This window comes from Mytilus galloprovincialis, chromosome 9 (assembly GCF_965363235.1).
Source record: "Mytilus galloprovincialis chromosome 9, xbMytGall1.hap1.1, whole genome shotgun sequence".
NCBI classification, from domain to species: Eukaryota; Metazoa; Mollusca; class Bivalvia; order Mytilida; family Mytilidae; genus Mytilus; species Mytilus galloprovincialis.
In genome coordinates, this window is record NC_134846.1 from 93891805 (window position 1) to 93911361 (window position 19557).

At 31.7% G+C, this 19557-nt stretch overlaps 1 protein-coding gene across 2 annotated transcripts; it reads right to left on the reverse strand.

Moving 5' to 3' along the window:
• Positions 1-184: 184 nt before the first annotated feature.
• On the reverse strand, positions 185-7507 carry LOC143046390 (thioredoxin, mitochondrial-like). 2 transcript variants are annotated; one of them, XM_076219531.1, is made up of 4 exons: positions 7445-7507; positions 5148-5508; positions 1646-1784; positions 185-370 (listed from the first exon to the last, which is right to left on the reverse strand). In XM_076219531.1, the coding sequence occupies exons 2-4, from the start codon at positions 5501-5503 to the stop codon at positions 257-259; spliced, it is 609 nt and encodes a 202-aa protein (XP_076075646.1). In that variant the 5' UTR covers positions 5504-5508; positions 7445-7507; the 3' UTR covers positions 185-256. The 2 variants fall into 2 exon arrangements, with proteins under 2 accessions (XP_076075646.1, XP_076075647.1); XM_076219532.1 differs by having other exon boundaries at positions 5399-5508; positions 7445-7505.
• Positions 7508-19557: the final 12050 nt, after the last annotated feature.

The following is a 19557-nucleotide window of genomic DNA, read 5'->3' on the forward strand; positions in this document are numbered from 1 at the left end:
ACACTATCATTTTCTATGTTTAGAGGACCGTGAAATTGGGGTCAAAACTTCAACTTTATCCAAAACTACCTTGTCTGACCAAAAAAAACTTTAACCTGAAGCGGGACAGACCAATGAACGGATGCACAGACTGAAAAATTTAATGCTCATAGATGGGGCATAAACTCATTCATGAATTGTCTACTTTTAACAATAACAAGTTTATTTAACACAAAACTATAAATATATATTGGCAATAGAGATTTAAAGTGCTTTTTCATATCACTAAATTGTCTACAAATTTTTTGATTTGTTCCTCACTTTTAAGTCCTCGAATCTTACTAAAAACTTGTCCATTCTTCATTCCAATCAGGGTTGGCATAATCTTGACCTGAAAAACAAAATAAGATTTATAACAAAATGTTAATAATTTTGCTGATTTTTATATATGATTTTAATGCCTTATCTTTTTGTTTTGGTGTAAAATTTGCACATCAACTGATTGAGTTCTCTTATCTGCAACTCATTTATCTGGGGGATATTTCACACAAATTTATTTTATTTACTTTGTTGATTTTTAACAAGATTTTCAAAGCAAAAATCTGATTTGGGAATGTTTTGAGCCTGACATAAAGAAAAATCATATATACCCCAGACTTATCCTGTACATATGTCTTCGTCAAACTTGGACAGAGCCAAAGACAAAGAAGTCATATATACACCAGATTTACCCTGTACATGTGTCTTAGTCAAACTTGGACGGGTGTTTACTCCTGTATAAATAAAGTCATATATACCTCAGTCTTACTCTGTACATGTGACTTAGTCAAACTTGGACGGCTGTTAACATCTAGACAAATAAGGCATCTATACCCAAGATTTACTCTGTACATGTGACTTAATCAACTTGGACGACGTTTTTACATCTAGACAAATAAGTCATATATAACTCAGATCTACTGTACATATTTTTGTCAAATTTGGACAACTGTTTACACCTTCACAAAGGAGTCATATATATCCCAGATTTAATCTGTACATGTGTCTTAGTCAAACTTGGAGAGCTGTTTACACCTAGACAAATTAGTCATATATACCTCAGATCTACTGTGTACATATGTCTTAGTCAAACTTGGGACTGTTGTTTAAATCTAAACAAAGGAATCACATATATACCCCAGATTTACCCTGTACATGTGTCTGAGTCAAACTTGGACGGAGCCGGGGACAAAGAAGTCATACATACCCCATATTTACCCTGTAAATGTGTCTTAGTCAAACTTGGATGGAGCCAAAGACAAAGAAGTCATACATACCCCAGATTTACCCTGTAAATGTGTCTTAGTCAAACTTGGACGGAGCCAAAGACAAAGAAGTCATACATACCCCAGATTTACCCTGTAAATGTGTCTTAGTCAAACTTGAACGGAGCCAAAGACAAAGAAGTCATACATACCCCAGATTTACCCTGTAAATGTGTCTTAGTCAAACTTGTATGGAGCCAAAGACAAAGAAGTCATACATACCCCAGATTTACCCTGTAAATGTGTCTTAGTCAAACTTGGACAGAGCCAAAGACAAAGAAGTCATACATACCCCAGATTTACCCTGTAAATGTGTCTTAGTCAAACTTGGATGGAGCCAAAGACAAAGAAGTCATACATACCCCTGATTTTCCCTGTACATATGTCTTAGCCAAAGTTCTATGGCTGTCTACATCAACTTTAAAATAATTTATGACTGTTCCATAGGAAACTATAATGTCTTCAAGTATGGGTGCCATTACTGCACATGGAACACAAGTTCTAAAAATTAAAAATATATTGTAAATATGTTAAATTTATAAAAAAAAAAAGGACATGCAGGTATAACAATTGTATCAATTACTTTTGGTAATATTTTCCTTAGTGTTCAGTATTTTTTCTTGTTTTGCTTTTTAAATAGAAAACTAATAACTGAGCCACACAAACACCACCAAAAACTAGGAGTAATCTTTGGTGTCCCAGAAGAGTAAGCAGATCCCTGTTCTTGTAAATCAACTGTTAGTTTGTGATTGTTTGTCAATAATACTGCTTTCTGTGTAGCTACCTGCATATGAAATTGTTCTGGTTACATTGTAGCTAACTGTATATGACATTAAACTGGTTACTTTGTAGTTGTGTGACATTAAACTGTGAAATTAAAATAATTACCTTGTAGTTGTGTGACATTATACTGATTACATTGTAGTTGTGTGACATTATACTGGTTACATCGTAGTTGTGTGACATTATACTGGTTACATTGTAGTTGTGTGACATTAAACTGATTACATCGTAGTTGTGTGACATTATACTGGTTACATTGTAGTTGTGTGACATTATACTGGTTACATCGTAGTTGTGTGACATTATACTGGTTACATTGTAGTTGTGTGACATTATACTGGTTACATCGTAGTTGTGTGACATTATACTGGTTCCATCATAGTTGTGTGACATTATACTGGTTACATTGTAGTTGTGTGACATTATACTGGTTACATCGTAGTTGTGTGACATTATACTGGTTACATTGTAGTTGTGTGACATTATACTGGTTACATTGTAGTTTAGTGACATTATACTGGTAACATTGTAGTTGTGGCACATTATACTGATTACATTGTAGTTGTGTGACACTATACTGGTTACATTGTAGTTGTGGTACATTATACTGATTACATTGAAGTTGTGTGACATTATACTGATTACATTGTCGTTGTGTGACATTAAACTGATTACATCGTAGTTGTGTGACATTATACTGATTACATTGTAGTTGTGTGACATTTAACTGATTACATCATAGTTGTGGTACATTATACTGATTACATTGTAGTTGTGTGACATTTAACTGATTGCATCATAGTTGTGTGACATTATACTGATTACCTCGTAGTTGTGTGACATTATACTGATTACATTGTAGTTGTGTGACATTATACTGATTACATTGTAGTTCTGTGACATTATACTGGTTACATCGTAGTTGTGTGACATTATACTGGTTACATTGTAGTTGTGTGACATTATACTGGTTACATTCATTATACTGGTTACATTGTAGTTGTGTGACATTATACTGGTTACATTGTAGTTGTGGTACATTATACTGATTACATTGTAGTTGTGTGACACTATACTGGTTACATTGTAGTTGTGGTACATTATACTGATTACATTGTAGTTGTGTGACATTATACTGATTACATTGTCGTTGTGTGACATTTAACTGATTACATCGTAGTTGTGTGACATTATACTGATTACACTGTAGTTGTGTGACATTTAACTGATTACATCATAGTTGTGGTACATTATACTGGTTACATCGTAGTTGTGTGACATTATACTGGTTACATTGTAGTTGTGTGACATTATACTGGTTACATTGTAGTTGTGTGACATTATACTGGTTACATTGTAGTTGTGGTACATTATACTGATTACATTGTAGTTGTGTGACACTATACTGGTTACATTGTAGTTTCGGTACATTATACTGATTACATTGTAGTTGTGTGACATTATACTGATTACATTGTAGTTGTGTGACATTTAACTGATTACATCATAGTTGTGGTACATTATACTGATTACATTGTAGTTGTGTGACATTTAACTGATTACATCATAGTTGTGTGACATTATACTGATTACCTCGCAGTTGTGTGACATTATACTGATTACATTGTAGTTGTGTGACATTATACTGATAACATTGTAGTTGTGTGACATTATACTGATAACATTGTAGTTCTGTGACATTATACTGGTGACATCGTAGTTGTGTGACATTATACTGGTTACATCATAGTTGTGTGACATTATAATGGTTACATCGTAGTTGTGTGACATTATACTGGTTACATCGTAGTTGTGTGACATTATACTGGTTACATTGTAGTTGTGTGACATTATACTGGTTACATTGTAGTTGTGTGACATTATACTGGTTACATTGTAGTTGTGGTACATTATACTGATTACATTGTAGTTGTGTGACACTATACTGGTTACATTGTAGTTTCGGTACATTATACTGATTACATTGTAGTTGTGTGACATTATACTGATTACATTGTAGTTGTGTGACATTTAACTGATTACATCATAGTTGTGGTACATTATACTGATTACATTGTAGTTGTGTGACATTATACTGATTACCTCGTAGTTGTGTGACATTATACTGATTACATTGTAGTTGTGTGACATTATACTGATTACATTGTAGTTGTGTGACATTATACTGATAACATTGTAGTTCTGTGACATTATACTGGTGACATCGTAGTTGTGTGACATTATACTGGTTACATCATAGTTGTGTGACATTATACTGGTTACATTGTAGTTGTGTGACATTATACTGGTTACATCGTAGTTGTGTGACATTATACTGGTTACATTGTAGTTGTGTGACATTATACTGGTTACATTGTAGTTGTGTGACATTATACTGGTTACATTGTAGTTGTGGTACATTATACTGATTACATTGTAGTTGTGTGACACTATACTGGTTACATTGTAGTTGTGGTACATTATACTGATTACATTGTAGTTGTGTGACATTATACTGATTACATTGTCGTTGTGTGACATTATACTGATTACATTGTAGTTGTGTGACATTTAACTGATTACATCATAGTTGTGGTACATTATACTGATTACATTGTAGTTGTGTGACATTTAACTGATTACATCATAGTTGTGTGACATTATACTGATTACATCTAGTTGTGTGACATTATACTGATTACATTGTAGTTGTGTGACATTATACTGATTACATTGTAGTTGTATGACATTGAACTGGTTACATTGTAGATTTGTAAATTACGTATATGATTTTGTAATGATTAGATGGTAAACATACTTTTGTTTTACATCAATTGATATTTGGCTTCTGTTCTCTATCTTCTGTTTAAATTCAAAATTTAAAATGTTCTTTATTGCATTTTGATTTGTTGAAATACTATTGAAACAGTTTTATCAGATTTTTCTCACAAATTCAAATGCATAGGTTCCTGTAAGTTATATATTCTTGGAACGTTATTATCTCATCAAGACTTACATGTATTATCTTTTTTCATAACTCAATCTTATATTCATTGTATTTTCCCTGACAAAATATCTCACCTTGTGTAGAAGTAAACTACAACTGGTATTGGACTCTCTAAAACTTTCTTATCAAAATCAATCTCACTTTGGATAATAAATTGCTCAAAATTTGGTTCTGTGGATAAACATTCTAGAGATTGTCTTACAGTTGCTTGTAGATTTATTGAAAGTAACTTTTGCTTCTGTACTAGTTTATGTATCAGAAAATGACAACTACATGACCTCTGTGATAATGTTTGTGTTGAGAACTTTGACAAACAAGTGCCTACTGTATTACGGGATAGTTTCTGTCTTGATCCAATAACCATTCTTAAGTATGGTGTAAAGAGATGTCCATATTGTAAGTAAATACGTGTAGAAATCTGAATGATCATTGATTCTGGAAGATAAAGAACAACTTTTCATATTGGTTTAATAGTATTATACAAAATGTAAAAGTACACATCTATATACTGACTTTAAAAATAGAGCATTCATTCATTCATTGTTGTGAAATTAAAACGGACAAAAAATGTGACATTAAGTTAAGGAAACAATCTACATACATTAAAATGCAATCAGAATTATAAAACCAGTTTAATCAAAGTCATAATAATCCTGTTGCATTTTCTGCAACAATACAATCATGGCAAATATTCCCAAGTTATCAGATTGTAATGACATGTTAAAACAGCAACACATTCTCTGATCAATGCCTTGATTAAAACCTTATCAAAGTAAAGAGCGTTTTTGTACATCATTAAATGATTTTCAGTTAGATTTTAACCCTAAACATTTCTACAACCAGTCAGAATTTCTCTATTCATAGCAGTTTCCATAATAGACTAGCATTTAACCCATATGTACTCTTTTTGGCCGTCTCTGCTATTTTGGTTTGCAGGCTTAGTCAATTTTCATAAAACTAAATACCCCTATGATGATTATGACCAACTTTAGTTCTATTTGATCCTGTAATTTTAGAGAAAAACATTTTTGTGGGATATTAGATAAAAAATTGTTACACATATCTTCATTGAAAGTCAATAATCTTAATAAACAGTACAAAGTAGAAACAAGAAAGCACATATACAGATCAGTTGTGTCAAACTAAATATTGACCTTAGGATCAGGATCATAAGGGTTCATCTTAAGATTTTGGCCAAGTGGAATGATTAGTAGATCATGTCTTGCTGGTCAGTTTTACTTTTTATAGCTTCTCTCAATCTATTATAGATTTCAAGATAATAAGCATACCGAGGAAAAGGGTAAACAGTCAGAGGACTTACTTAAATATTAAATGATTTTCTAAATCACTGATTCAAGTAACATTATTTCCATAAAGGTTGGAAGTTAGAGTTGTCTTTCTTTAATAATCACCTATTTAAGTAGTACAAATTAATCACTAGAAGAAGTGATTAAGTTTTATTGTAGCTTTAAATATAGAATACTAATGATCCAGGGACTAATTATGTTTCTAAACTTATCAGAACCAACATCTGTGTTGTCTAGGATGACCAGGTCATTTCAGGTGATGACCTTGTACTGAATCTAGGATAATGACATAAAAATCACTTGTTTAAGTATCAGACCTCAATTTCCTTCCCAAAAATCACTTCTTTAAGTATCATTTTAATAACCCCCACTAATTTCAACACCCGCGAACAGTGAAATTTTTATCGCGAACAGTAGAATTTTATTACATAATCTGCAAGATGAAACCTTGAACTTCACAGGAAAAATACTCCCACTGCTGGGAAAAATCTTTTAAAAAAGTATCAATTCATTATGTAAAGCCATTATTATAGCATTTTTTCAATTAAAATAGCTTTTTCAGCTAAATAATAGCATCAAAGGCATAAACCTTGCTACTTAAAAGAAGCAAAAAGTTCATTTTTTTTAATTTTACTAATTAAAAGATATTATTTAAACCTATGTGTTTAAAATTTTGAAAAAACTACATAATCCCAATTTGTGACAAAACCTCGAATTTGCTACTCAAATAAGTGATTTAAAAATCACGTATTTCAGTAAGTCCCCTGACTGGTAAACTTAAGGCATTTAAGGCCAATAACTCCTAGAAGTCATCTGATAGTTTTGACGTAGATGGACATTATATTACGTTTCTTTTAAACTAGACACATCAATGATGATTGTGGCCAAGTTTGGTAGGCCCGGTAATTTTAGGTGAGAAGATTTTCATAAAAGTTAACGGACGACGGACACCAAGTGATAACAAAAGCTCACTTGGACTTTTGGGCCTGGTGAGCTAAAAAATAATTATTAAATTGATACATGATAACTAGTTTAAGGTTATATCAGAGACGTTTTATACTTACACAGTAGAAAAAACCAAGGGTATTATTTTTACATAAGGGTTAATATCTAGAACAAATATTGTAACCAATAAAAGGATATTGGAAAACTTGTGTCGGCGTTCCGGAGCGTCTTTTTACCACAGAACACCACAGAATACCACAGAATACCACAGAACACTAAAAATATACCACAGAACACATATAATATACCACAGAACACATATAATATACCACAGAACACTCAAAATATACCACAGAACATAAAAACAAACAAAAAACCAACTAAAATATGCAACATACCATTAAAATAACTTAAAAAATCCATGAACTAATGTTAATTAGACGGGAAATCTAAACTTCATCACCGATCGCAAACCGCATATCGCTAAACAGCGCATTTTTTTTAATTTTGTTTTTTGTTTTATTGTATTAATTGTGACCTTAATATATTATGTCAGTTATTAATGCAACAAATCATATTGAATTAAAGTTTAAATATCAAATATATCTACATTGAACACACCAAACCGGAAAGGAAAGTCTATAACATGACAACTCCGCAAACCACCAAATATATATATTATATATTTTATTCATTTCTTTCTTCTTCTTATATAAAATAGTTTTACTAAAAATAAGACAAGAGACAAATATCAAAATCTAACCGACGGAAAGAGATCGAGGACTTCGACTGATTACTTTAATATTATGAATATATATAAATTCTATTTGAAATGCATAAAGTTCCTTTAGCACGATTTTAATCAATTATCATGCAATATCTTTGAATGGGTTTCCTTTTGACATACTTATATAATTTTATAATTTTTTTTTTAATAATGCTTGTAAAACAGAAGCCTATGTTATGGTCATTATTAAGAGTAATTAAACAAACACAACCCACTTTATAATGAGGTCTATGTCAAAATTTAAAAAGAACGGATGGCTTCTATAATTCAACCACGCTGTCAAAAGAAATGGAAATTTAAAAGAAGTCCTACATAACTTTTTGTTTTTTTAACGATGTGTCAAGAGAAGTCATTTCACATTTTTGTTCTGTTAGCGACGTCTCAAATCTTGTGTTAGACAATGGAAACGTGAAACCATAAAGTACTGGAATCACAATTTCTTCCTGTAAATGTTATTGGATCATCTTTTACTTCCGACGAAAATAAGTGGACAATATTTTATTTCCTGTTAATATTATTGGTCAAATTTACGATTGGCTCCAAAATTTAAAGATATTGACCAAAGGGTATATATTGATAGAACAAGAAAAAAAATTCAAAAATCTTTCTAAATCTATTATAAAGTTTCAAAGTTAATCAGTAAAGTCAAAATGCCAAAACGCAAAGTTTCGTACCTAAAAAGGTCGATTTTTTGGCCCTGTGGTGACTGCAGACAGAACTGCTCCAAGAACTCAGTACAGTGTGACTCTTGCAATTCATGATACCACTATATTTTATATTTTAAATTTTGACATCGAATTGGTTTTCTAATTGGCAAAACCTTTTGGAACTTAATATTAATGGATGGGGGATGAAATTAGGGTAATTAAGTGAACAACAATGTACAACATTACCTTCAAAATCGTGTTGGTGTTAGCACCCAAGAAAGAAAAACCATCATCAACACAATTTTTGGAGATCAAGGAATTGCAAGCGCAGACGACACATTGCAATTTGCAAGGGCAGATTCGGAGCTCAAGGACTTGTGTGCAAATCATCCTCAGTTCCTGAAATATTATTACGAACAAAGTTTTAAGCCACGAGTTGAAGAATTCGTTAATGCACCCAATAGACGTTTAGGCACTAAGCAAATGTGGACGAACAACAATGCAGAATCCATGAACCGGGTGATGAAAGTGGCAGTCAACTGGAAGCCCCAACATGCACCAGATTTGGTTGATAAACTATTTGACATGGTGGACTTCCAGTTCATTAATCTACGGTCAGCCCTTCATCATTCTGGGGACTACATGCTGGTCAACTCATACAAACAGTACACTATAGCAGATGCCATCTGGAAAACAAAATCAGACGAGGAAAAACGAAAGCTCTTTAATAATTTCCTGCAGGACAGTAAAAAAAGAAAACACGAAAATATCATAACTTCATCCGATGGACTATACTCTGTTGTGAACAAGGCTAAGAACAATAGCCAAGAAACCTATGCAGAGAAAGAGACCAAGAACAGAAAGAGCCGAAAAAAGACATTAATGTATTTATTGAATTGTTTTGTTATTGATGTTATCAAATTAAAATTTTCAACTTAATTTTATATCTCTTTATTATTATTGAAATTTGACCACAGACAAGACTTATCTAAACTAGAATTTTTTCACTTGAAATTTGAGGAAGACACACACACACACACACACACACACACACACACACAAACAAACGTAAATCAGTCTTCGACCTTCAATTTCCAACAAGAAAAAATTATATTGGTACAATTCTATGTGGTTTTCTCGATAATTGGTCTTACATTAATTTTTAGTCTGGTCCCAATTAAAGGCCAAGTCGATTGGGGTCGTAAGGACAATGAGTCGACACTAGATTGAAATTTTTAATTTGTTTGACTAATAAAAGTCATATTATAGACATAATTAGCAATAACAACAACTGCAATGTCTGAATTGTTACTATTTAGGAGTTCTGTGGCATATTGTATGTGTTCTGTGGTATATTTTTAGTGTTCTGTGGTATTCTGTGGTATTCTGTGGTGTTCTGTGGTAAAAAGACGCTCCCTCGGCGTTCCGTATTTTAACAGAGTTACTGTAAGACTAGACAAATATATATTTGGTTCGGCATTATAAAATGGGTCTCTGATATAAAACAAATTTGAGAGATCTTTTGGCCAAATGTAAAAACATGATATAAAACAATATTAAGATAAGATAAGATAAGATAACTTTATTAGCACTAACACATTGACAATAAATGGTTATGGCAACAAATGAAAGACAAACTACAATAACATATATACAATGAAGGAGTGACAGTGGATAATACAATTTACAAATACAATAAAGCAGAACAACAAAACAGTATGCTATAGTTAGACATTATAAATATTGCTAACAGTATCCCAGTGTTATATAATAAATGTTCACTCAAGGCAGGTGTTTTGATAAGAAATAGCCAAGTTGTTTCAAAATATTAATACTCACAGTTTTTAATGACCAAATCTAAGGAGTAAAATTTTTTTACATTTTTTAAATATCAGATCAAATAACAGGTCTCTATCCTCAGAGTATACAGGACATTCTATAAGAAAATGAAGTTCATCTTCCACTTTATTTAAATTGCATTTAACACAAATTCTTTGATGAACCTCTAATTTGGAATATCTCCCAGTTTCAATTTTGAGTCTATGTGATGAAATCATGAATTTTGTGATAGCTTTTCTCAGATCAAAATTATTCAAGATATCTAAATAATTTTCTTTACAAAAAGATGTTCTTAGTTTTCCTTGGCTATTTTGGCTATAATCATTCTCTCAAGATTTAACATAGGATACTTTTAAACAATTAAGTAAACATTTTCTGAATTTTTATTTACTAAAATTAATAAAGTTACTAGGCAGATCAATAATTTTACATAGTTGTCTGACACTGCTATACCAACTATTGTGATTTTTATCATCTAAATCTTTAGAGGTCTGTGAGGCTTTATATAATTAAGAGCCCTCAGGCATATTTTCAATTCTAAAATAATAATTCAGTAGGTTTTTCACAATACTAATATAAATAGGAAATCTACCCAGTTCAGATAGTACAGCAAAATTGCTGCTCTTTCTATTTACACCCAAAATAAATTTTGTTATTTTCTTTGTGTCTATCAATGTGCACCGGCACTTGTTAATCTTGTTTACTTTTATGGGTCATCTTGGGTTAAGGCATCAGAGGTACCTATTTCACAACCCTGAATAAACTCTCTTCTTATTGCTCATTGCAAAATACAATTATTCGTATTTGTACTTATTTGTATTTCCACACCAAGTACTGAAGTAGTGTACGAAACGGGATGCCACTCTGCACTTTTCTAACTCGATAGTATTAAAAATTAAAGCCTCTGGGTGAACGACACTATCCCGTCAATCTTTAAACAAAAGAATACTACATATACAATAAAGTCTGCTTAATATATTGGCCCACATTTGTATTAACAATGAAGGTTGGTTAAGAATATATTTTTGATCGGTTAGAAGTTTGACTGCTTCCTTTTCGTGTAGATACAACAATACTTTTCTGTAGTTCTAGATGTTTGTTGACGAATACTGTGTGTCATTTCTGTATTTTGTATGAATTTGAGATAACAAACGACGAGGTTTAGAGCTCCACGAACTACCATCCAACGTAAGGATCGAATGTATGTCATTGGAAACACATATCTCACCGGACCCTCTGTTGAAATGTCATTATTGCTAGTTGTCTTGATGATAAGTTATTGTTGTCTTGTTGAAATGTCATTGTTGTCTTTCTGATATGTCATTGCTGCCTTGTTCATTAGCCATTGTTGTCCTTGTTGATAAGTCTTTCTAATATGTGATTGATGTCTTGTTGATATGCCATTTTGTCCTTGTTGATAAGTTTTCTGATATGTAATTGATGTTTTGATGATATGCCATTTTTGTCCTTGTTGATAAGTTTTCTGATATGTAATTGATGTTTTGTTGATATGCCATTGTTGTCCTTGTTGATAAGTCTTTCTGATATGTCATTGATGTCTTGTTGATATGCCATTTTGTCCTTGTTGATAAGTTTTCTGATATGTAATTGATGTTTTGTTGATATGCCATTGTTGTCCTTGTTGGTAAGTCTTTCTGATATGTTATTGATGTCTTGTTGATATGCAACTGTTGTTCTTGATGATTGATGTCTTGTTGATATGCCATTGTTGTCCTTGTTGATAAGTCTTTCTGATATGTCATTGTTGTCTTGTTGATAAGTCATTGTTGTCTTGTTGATAAGTCATTGCTGTTCTGTTGATGTGTCATTGTTGTCTTGTTGATGTGTCATTGTTGTTAAAAAGTATTTTTTGTCTTGATGATAAGTCACTGTTTGATTGTCATTGTTGCATTGTTGGATTGTCATTAATATTGTTGCCTCTGTTGATTTGTTATTGTTGTCTTTGTCGATTTGTCACTGTTGTTTTGTTGATATGTTATTGTTGTCTTGTTGACTTGTTGTCTTGTTTTTAATCTATGTTGTTTTGTAGATATGTCATTGTTGACTTTTTGATAAGTCAATGTTGTCCTTGTTGATAAATCATTTGATATGTCACTGCTGTGTTATTGTTGCCTTGTTGATATTTCATTGTTGTATGTCATTGTAATATTTTTAACATGTCATTGTTGTCTTGTTGATATATAATTGGTGTCTTTTTGATAAGTCATTGTTGTCTTTTATGGTATGCAAGTGTTGCCCTGTTGTCTTGTTGATAATCATTGTTGTCCTACTGATATGTCATTGTTGTCTTACTTATATTTAATTAATGTCATTGTTGCCGTATTGACATTTTGATATGTCATGGTGTCTTGTAATGTCGTTGCAGCTTTGTGCATATTTCATTGCTGTCTTGTTGATTTGTTGATATGTCATTGTTGCATTGTTGTCTTGTTGATAAGTCTTTGTTGTCTTGTTGATTTGTTATTGCAGCCTTGTTGTCTTGCATATTTTTATGTATTTATGGTACAAATTTAAAACATTTATTATTGAATGTTAGTATTTGTGATGTCTGAAATTTGGATTTTTTTTTTCTTCACTTCTTATGAAATGTGTCTTTTTTACTGATTTTGTTTACGATTTCGAACATTGACTGTTATAAGTGTACTTTACATCTTCTTAAATAGAAGCTTAACCACCAAAATAACTGAACCACAGAGCAGATTTATGACACCGATGGAGTAAACAGTCCAGTAAATCACGATCTTGTTCTGCAGATAAAAGAAAAGTGATATACTATTGGTTCAAACAATAATTTAGATTATTGATGATAATAACGACAAATACATGATATTCCTCTATAAACAATGTTGTTAATCACCACAAACAACTGACATTCCTCTATAAACAATGATGTTAATTGCCACAAATACCTGACATTCCTTTATCAACAATGTTAATCACCACAAATACCTAACATTCCTCTATCAACAATGTTGTTAATCACCACAAACAACTGACATTCCTCTATAAACAATGATTTTAATTGCCACAAATACCTGACATTCTTCCATAAACAATGTTGTTAATCACCACAAATACCTGACATTCTTTCATAAACAATGTTGTTAATCACCACAAATACCTGACATTCCTCCATAACCAATGTTGTTAATCACCACAAACACCTAACATTCCTCTATCAACAATGATGTTAATTGCCACAAATACCTGACATTCCTCTATAAACAATGATTTTCATTGCCACAAATACCTGACATTCTTCCATAAACAATGTTGTTAATCACCACAAATACCTGACATTCCTCCATAACCAATGTTGTTAATCACCACAAATACCTGACATTCCTCTATCAACAATGTTAATCACCACAAACAACTGACATTTCTCTATAAACAATGTTGTGAATCACCACAAACAACTGACATTCCTCTATAAACAATGATGTTAATCACCACAAATACCTGACATTCCTGCATAACCAATGTTGTTAATCACCACAAATACCTAACATTCATCTATCAACAATTTTGTTAATCACCACAAACACTGACATTCTTCCATAAACAATGTTGTTAATCACCACAAATACCTAACATTTCTCTATCAACAATGTTGTTAATCACCACAAATACCTAACATTCCTCTTTCAACAATGTTGATAATCACCACAAATACCTGACATTCCTCCATTAACAATGTTGTTGATCACCACAAATACCTAACATTCCTATATCAACAATGATGTTAATCACCCTAAATACCTGACATTCCTGCATAAACAATATAGTTAATCACCACAAATACCTAACATTCCTCCATAAACAATGTTGTTAATCATCACAAATACCTGACATTCCTGCATAACCAATGTTGTTAATCACCACAAACACCTGACATTCTTCCCACTACAAACCATTAAAGTCTGAAATGGCCTATATCTGTACTCGACTGTACTGATTTTTACTCGACCAGTCTGAATTGATCTGACTTTTACTTGACATTACTCGACCCCAGTCTGAACCATACTTGACTGTACTGAATCGTACTTGACCCTTATCTTTGCCGTTGAAAATAGTCTGAACTATTACTCGACCAGTCTGAAACAGTCTTAACCCATTCTCGACATGTACTCGACCTATTTTTCCAGTCTAAACCATACTTTACCAAAGGTCTGAACAATACTCGACCAGTCTGAACCATACTAGACCAAAAAACCTCTACTTTTTTAACTGTTAAAATAAATTTCTTTTTAACTGACATATATAACAACAGCCAACAAAATTTATAAAGAACGTTAACCTTATAAAAGAAATATATCTCTGATTATATTTAGGATAGAAAAAAATATATTATATATAACTTATATCAAAAAGGGATAAAATTAAATAAATAAATAAAATTGTTTTTCTAATTAGTGGTGAAATATAAAGTATAACCTCTGCTTGGGGGCAAACTCATAAATAAGATCACACCTGGTCAGAGGTATTAAATTCTAAATAACATTGATTAAAAATTGCAACATCCTGTTTAAATTAAATAACAAGGCCTTTCGAATATACATGTATGTACTATAGATTTATGGTGTCAGTTGAGTTCAGGTAATAATGCAGTGAATGTTTTTTTTTATTAAGATAATTATTATAAAATAGTATATAAAACAACTTAATAAATTATAAAAAGATGAGAGCTTAATTGTTTTGTTTTATTAAACCAAGAATTTAATATAATCATGATAATAGAATTTCCATAGCAATCCTTGATAACCTTTTTTAAAAAAGGAAATGTATTCCAAAGTAACAGTAAAAAATATTTTCAATTAATTTAAGTATTTTTTTGTCAAATTAACATGGCATACATAAAGCACTTTAATATGTTCTAATTACCTCAGTACAGGTGTGTTTTACAGGTAAAACGAAAGCCTTACTTTCTTAGATTCGTGTATTACTTATAATGTGAAAATAGTCCAGTTGCCATAAAATACTTCCGAAATATTCATAAAATTTTGAATAATATTGAAAATATTAATCACAATTCATTTTTTTAGATTATTTGATCAGCTTGTTTTATTTATATTTTAAAAGTTGATATATATTATTATGTAAGTGTTGATTAATATTGAGTTGAAGTTATTTTATGATTGATTATTGTGAAATTTTAACTTCAATACTGTATTGAATACATTTTTAATTTCAAGTTGTTGTTCAAATTTCTTTTTTATTAAAAAAATTCCTAAATTGATAAAATTCAGTTGATAGATAGAGAATATAGAGAATAGGTCTAGGTTGGTTAAGACTTGGTCGAGTATGGTTCAGACTAGGTCGAGTATGGTTCAGACTAGGTCGAGTACGGTTCAGACTAGGTCGAGTACGGTTCAGACTAGGTCGAGTACGGTTCAGACTCGTATAAAATGGTTAAGTACTGGTCAAGTATACATTCAGACTGTTAAGTATGGTTCAGACTACAGTCGAGTATTATCAAGTAAATCTCAGACGAATTCAGACTGGTCGAGTAAAAATCAGTACAGTCGAGTACAGATATAGGCCATTTCAGACTTAATGGTTTGTAGTGTCTGTAAACAATGTTGTTAATCACCACAAACACTGACATTCTTCCATAAACAATGTTGTTAATCACCACAAACCCTGACATTCTTCCATAAACAATGTTGTTAATTACCACAAATACCTAACATTTCTCTATCAACAATGTTTTTAATCACCACAAACACTGACATTCCTCTATCAACAATGTTGTTAATCACCACAAACACTGACATTCTTCCATAAACAATGTGGTTAATCATCACAAATACCTATCATTCCTCTATCAACAATGTTGTTAATCACCACAAACACCTGACATTCTTCCATAAACAATGTTGTTAATCACCACAAATACCTAACATTCCTCTATCAACAATGTTGTTAATCACCACAAATACCTGACATTCTTCCATAAACAATGTGGTTAATCACCACAAATACCTAACATTCCTCCATTAACAAAATGTTGTGAATCACCACAAATACCTGACATTTCTCCATAACCAATGTTGTTAATCATCACAAATACCTGACATTCCTCAATAAACAATGTTGTTAATCACCACAAATAAAAAAAAATGTTGTTAACCTGAATACCACAGGCTATTGAATGAGTTTCCTCAATGACTGAGAGAAGGTAAGGCAATCATAGACTAGCTTATTTCTGCTGTTTTTGCTCTATCAGTTTGAGGATGGGCTATTGAGAGATGTACCGCCTCATTATGAAAAGCTTAACCTTAATGGCCCTGAGCTCTAGTGAGGCAGGCCATCTTAGAAGTGCTATGAATGTGATGTGTGTTCTTCTTGAGCATAACTTTTAAATGTTTATGAGAATTTACTGATAGTTTCGGATAAAAATACACATTGATCATTTTTATCCACAACTGTTACAGTTTTGCTATTACCGGTTTGTAAGATATAAGCAAGACACTGCATTTTATATGTATGTTCTTTTTTTTCGAGAGCACCAGCCATGCTCATTGATAAATTAAGTCCCTGATACAACTAGCTTGTCATAATCAACAGTCACAGGTTAAGTTTTGTAACATTTGGCCCAGTAGTTTCAGAGAAGATATCTTAAAAAGTTCAAGACAATAAACGGTTATAACGACAAACCCCAAGTGATGGCAAAATCTCACATGGCTTTGTGGCCAGCTGCACATAAAAATAGTCCTTCTATTCACCAGAAGAACAAATAGTGGAATTATACAATGAAAACTTATTTATCAATGATGCTTTATTAATAGTAATAATATTTATAACATAATAGGAATACTTTTTAATCCATATTGAATGCATAAATGTAATACTTGTGTTCTTTATTATTTTTGAGAACCAAGTATGAAGTGTATTCAATGTGAGTTTGTATTTGTTTTGAGTAATATTGATGAGTTTGGTCATTAAGTAGTATTAGGTATTAAGAATACACAGAAAGTGACCTGAACTAGTTATGATACATTGTAACTATTATTTTCTGAGTAACATGAAGTTTGATAAAAAGAAAAAAACCAAGTGAAACTGCCAGCTACTGCTCACTGATGATACCCCACACGCAAGTGGATAATATTAAATAGTGTAAAAATATGCAAGTGTTCGGTGAACAGGAAGTTGTTGAGTGATGAATCTGTAAACGAATCAGACGTCATAGATGACTTATATAAACACTGAAACCAAATTTCAGAAATCCTTGTATTCTCTGTAGTTTCTGAGAAAAATGTGACTCAATTAACTCATAATTGTTGATGTTAAAATTCAAAACAATTTAAATTGCAATAATATTGTGAAAATTAGACAAAAATTTATATTAAACTCTTGTTTCAGTAAAAGAAGTTTCTTGTCAAATGTGTCAGTAGTGATTTTATGGGGTCCCTCCCTTATGTTAATGACTTCATTAAAACCTGGTTTTAACAGCAGTATACTACTGTTGCCTTTATTTGCCAAAATTTATTATTTTTTTGCAAAATTGACAGTTGTGCCACTCCATGCCCACAAATAATATTGATGAAATGTTCTTTATAATTATGTTCTATACTTTCACTGACGAGTCTTTTGTAGACGAAACGCGCGTTTGGTGTAAATATAAAATTCTAATCCTGGTATCTATGATGAGTTTATTTAACAATAAAAGTGACAATGTTTTAGACGAGAGGCTCTGAAGAGCCTGAATCGCTCACCTTGATTTTATGGCATTTATCTTTCTTTTAAGAGTTTAAGTGTCCATTTCATTGTAGTTTTTTTTTTTTATTTTATGTTTATTAATAAGTGTTTGAAAGTGCAGTTTTTGGAATTGGTTCAGTAGTTTTAGAGGAAAAAATTTTTAAAGTTAGAAAACATGATAAGCAAATTATGTAAAATTGTCCTCAAGGGCAAAAACTTTTTAAATTTCCTTAAAATTACCAATTTAGTGGCAGTAACCCAACAATTGGTTATTAGATTCATCTGAAAATTTCAGGGCTGATAGAACATTACCTTATGACCACTTTAACCCCATGTCAGATTTGCTCGAACTGCTTTGGTTTTTGAGATATATATAAGCCAAAAACTGCATTTTACCCCTATGTTCTATTTTTAGCCATGGTAGCCATGTTTCTTTATGAAACAGAAAATGAAACACAAACTTTATTCTAGATACCCTAAGGATCATTCAGTTTAAGTTTGGTTGGTATTGGTTCAGTAGTTTCAGAGGAGAAGATGTTTGAAATAGTTTACACCAGACGGACAATGACGACGATGGACGACGACGAATGCTAAGTGATGGCTGAAGCAAGCTAAAAATGAAATGAGGTCTTTCCTATTTCAGTCTAATACATTTATAATAAATACATTGAGCAATACATACACATAATATTGTTTCAAAAAAACTGGAATTTAAAATTCACCTTCACAGGCTTTCTTCTGTCAAGTACTGATTGTAACAAAAATTTGTTATCTAAAATCTTTAATTCAAGTTTGTTTTTTCTGAATGTAATGACATTGGGGTGCATTAAGAATATTTTTTGTCTTTTTAGGTTTGTCATAAAGGAAGTTATGTGACGGAATGAACTCATCAATAAAAAGATCCTTTAAGTCTAAGTCTTTTGTCTGGTGATTAATTACTCCAGATAACTTCCCTACTGGCTGGTTCTCTTTAAAATCCGAATGGTGTTTAGGATTTAACATTAAAACCGAGGCTATGACCTGGTTACAAAGGTTAGAGGTCAAATCAAGGATACCGTATGGTGTAGGCAGAGCTACAGATTTTCTTCTTACTTCCCTTATACCCATGTTAAGTGTGGCACACAACATGGTCATCAATATCCATATAACAAACAACACGAACAGGAAGTAGTAAATATGTCCAAGAACGGGAGCAGTTATAAATAAATCGTCAATACTGTTTTTACCAATGATAGCA

Excerpts from the sequence above, each read along its gene's own strand:
- LOC143046390 (XM_076219531.1), bottom strand. The coding sequence starts at position 5,503 with ATGATCATTCAGATTTCTACACGTATTTACTTACAATATGGACATCTC. Across the intron at positions 1,785-5,147 it reads GTAGTTTACTTCTACACAAG|AACTTGTGTTCCATGTGCAG; the intron begins GTGAGATATTTT and ends TTTAATTTTTAG. Across the intron at positions 371-1,645 it reads ATGTACAGGGAAAATCAGGG|GTCAAGATTATGCCAACCCT; the intron begins GTATGTATGACT and ends TTTGTTTTTCAG.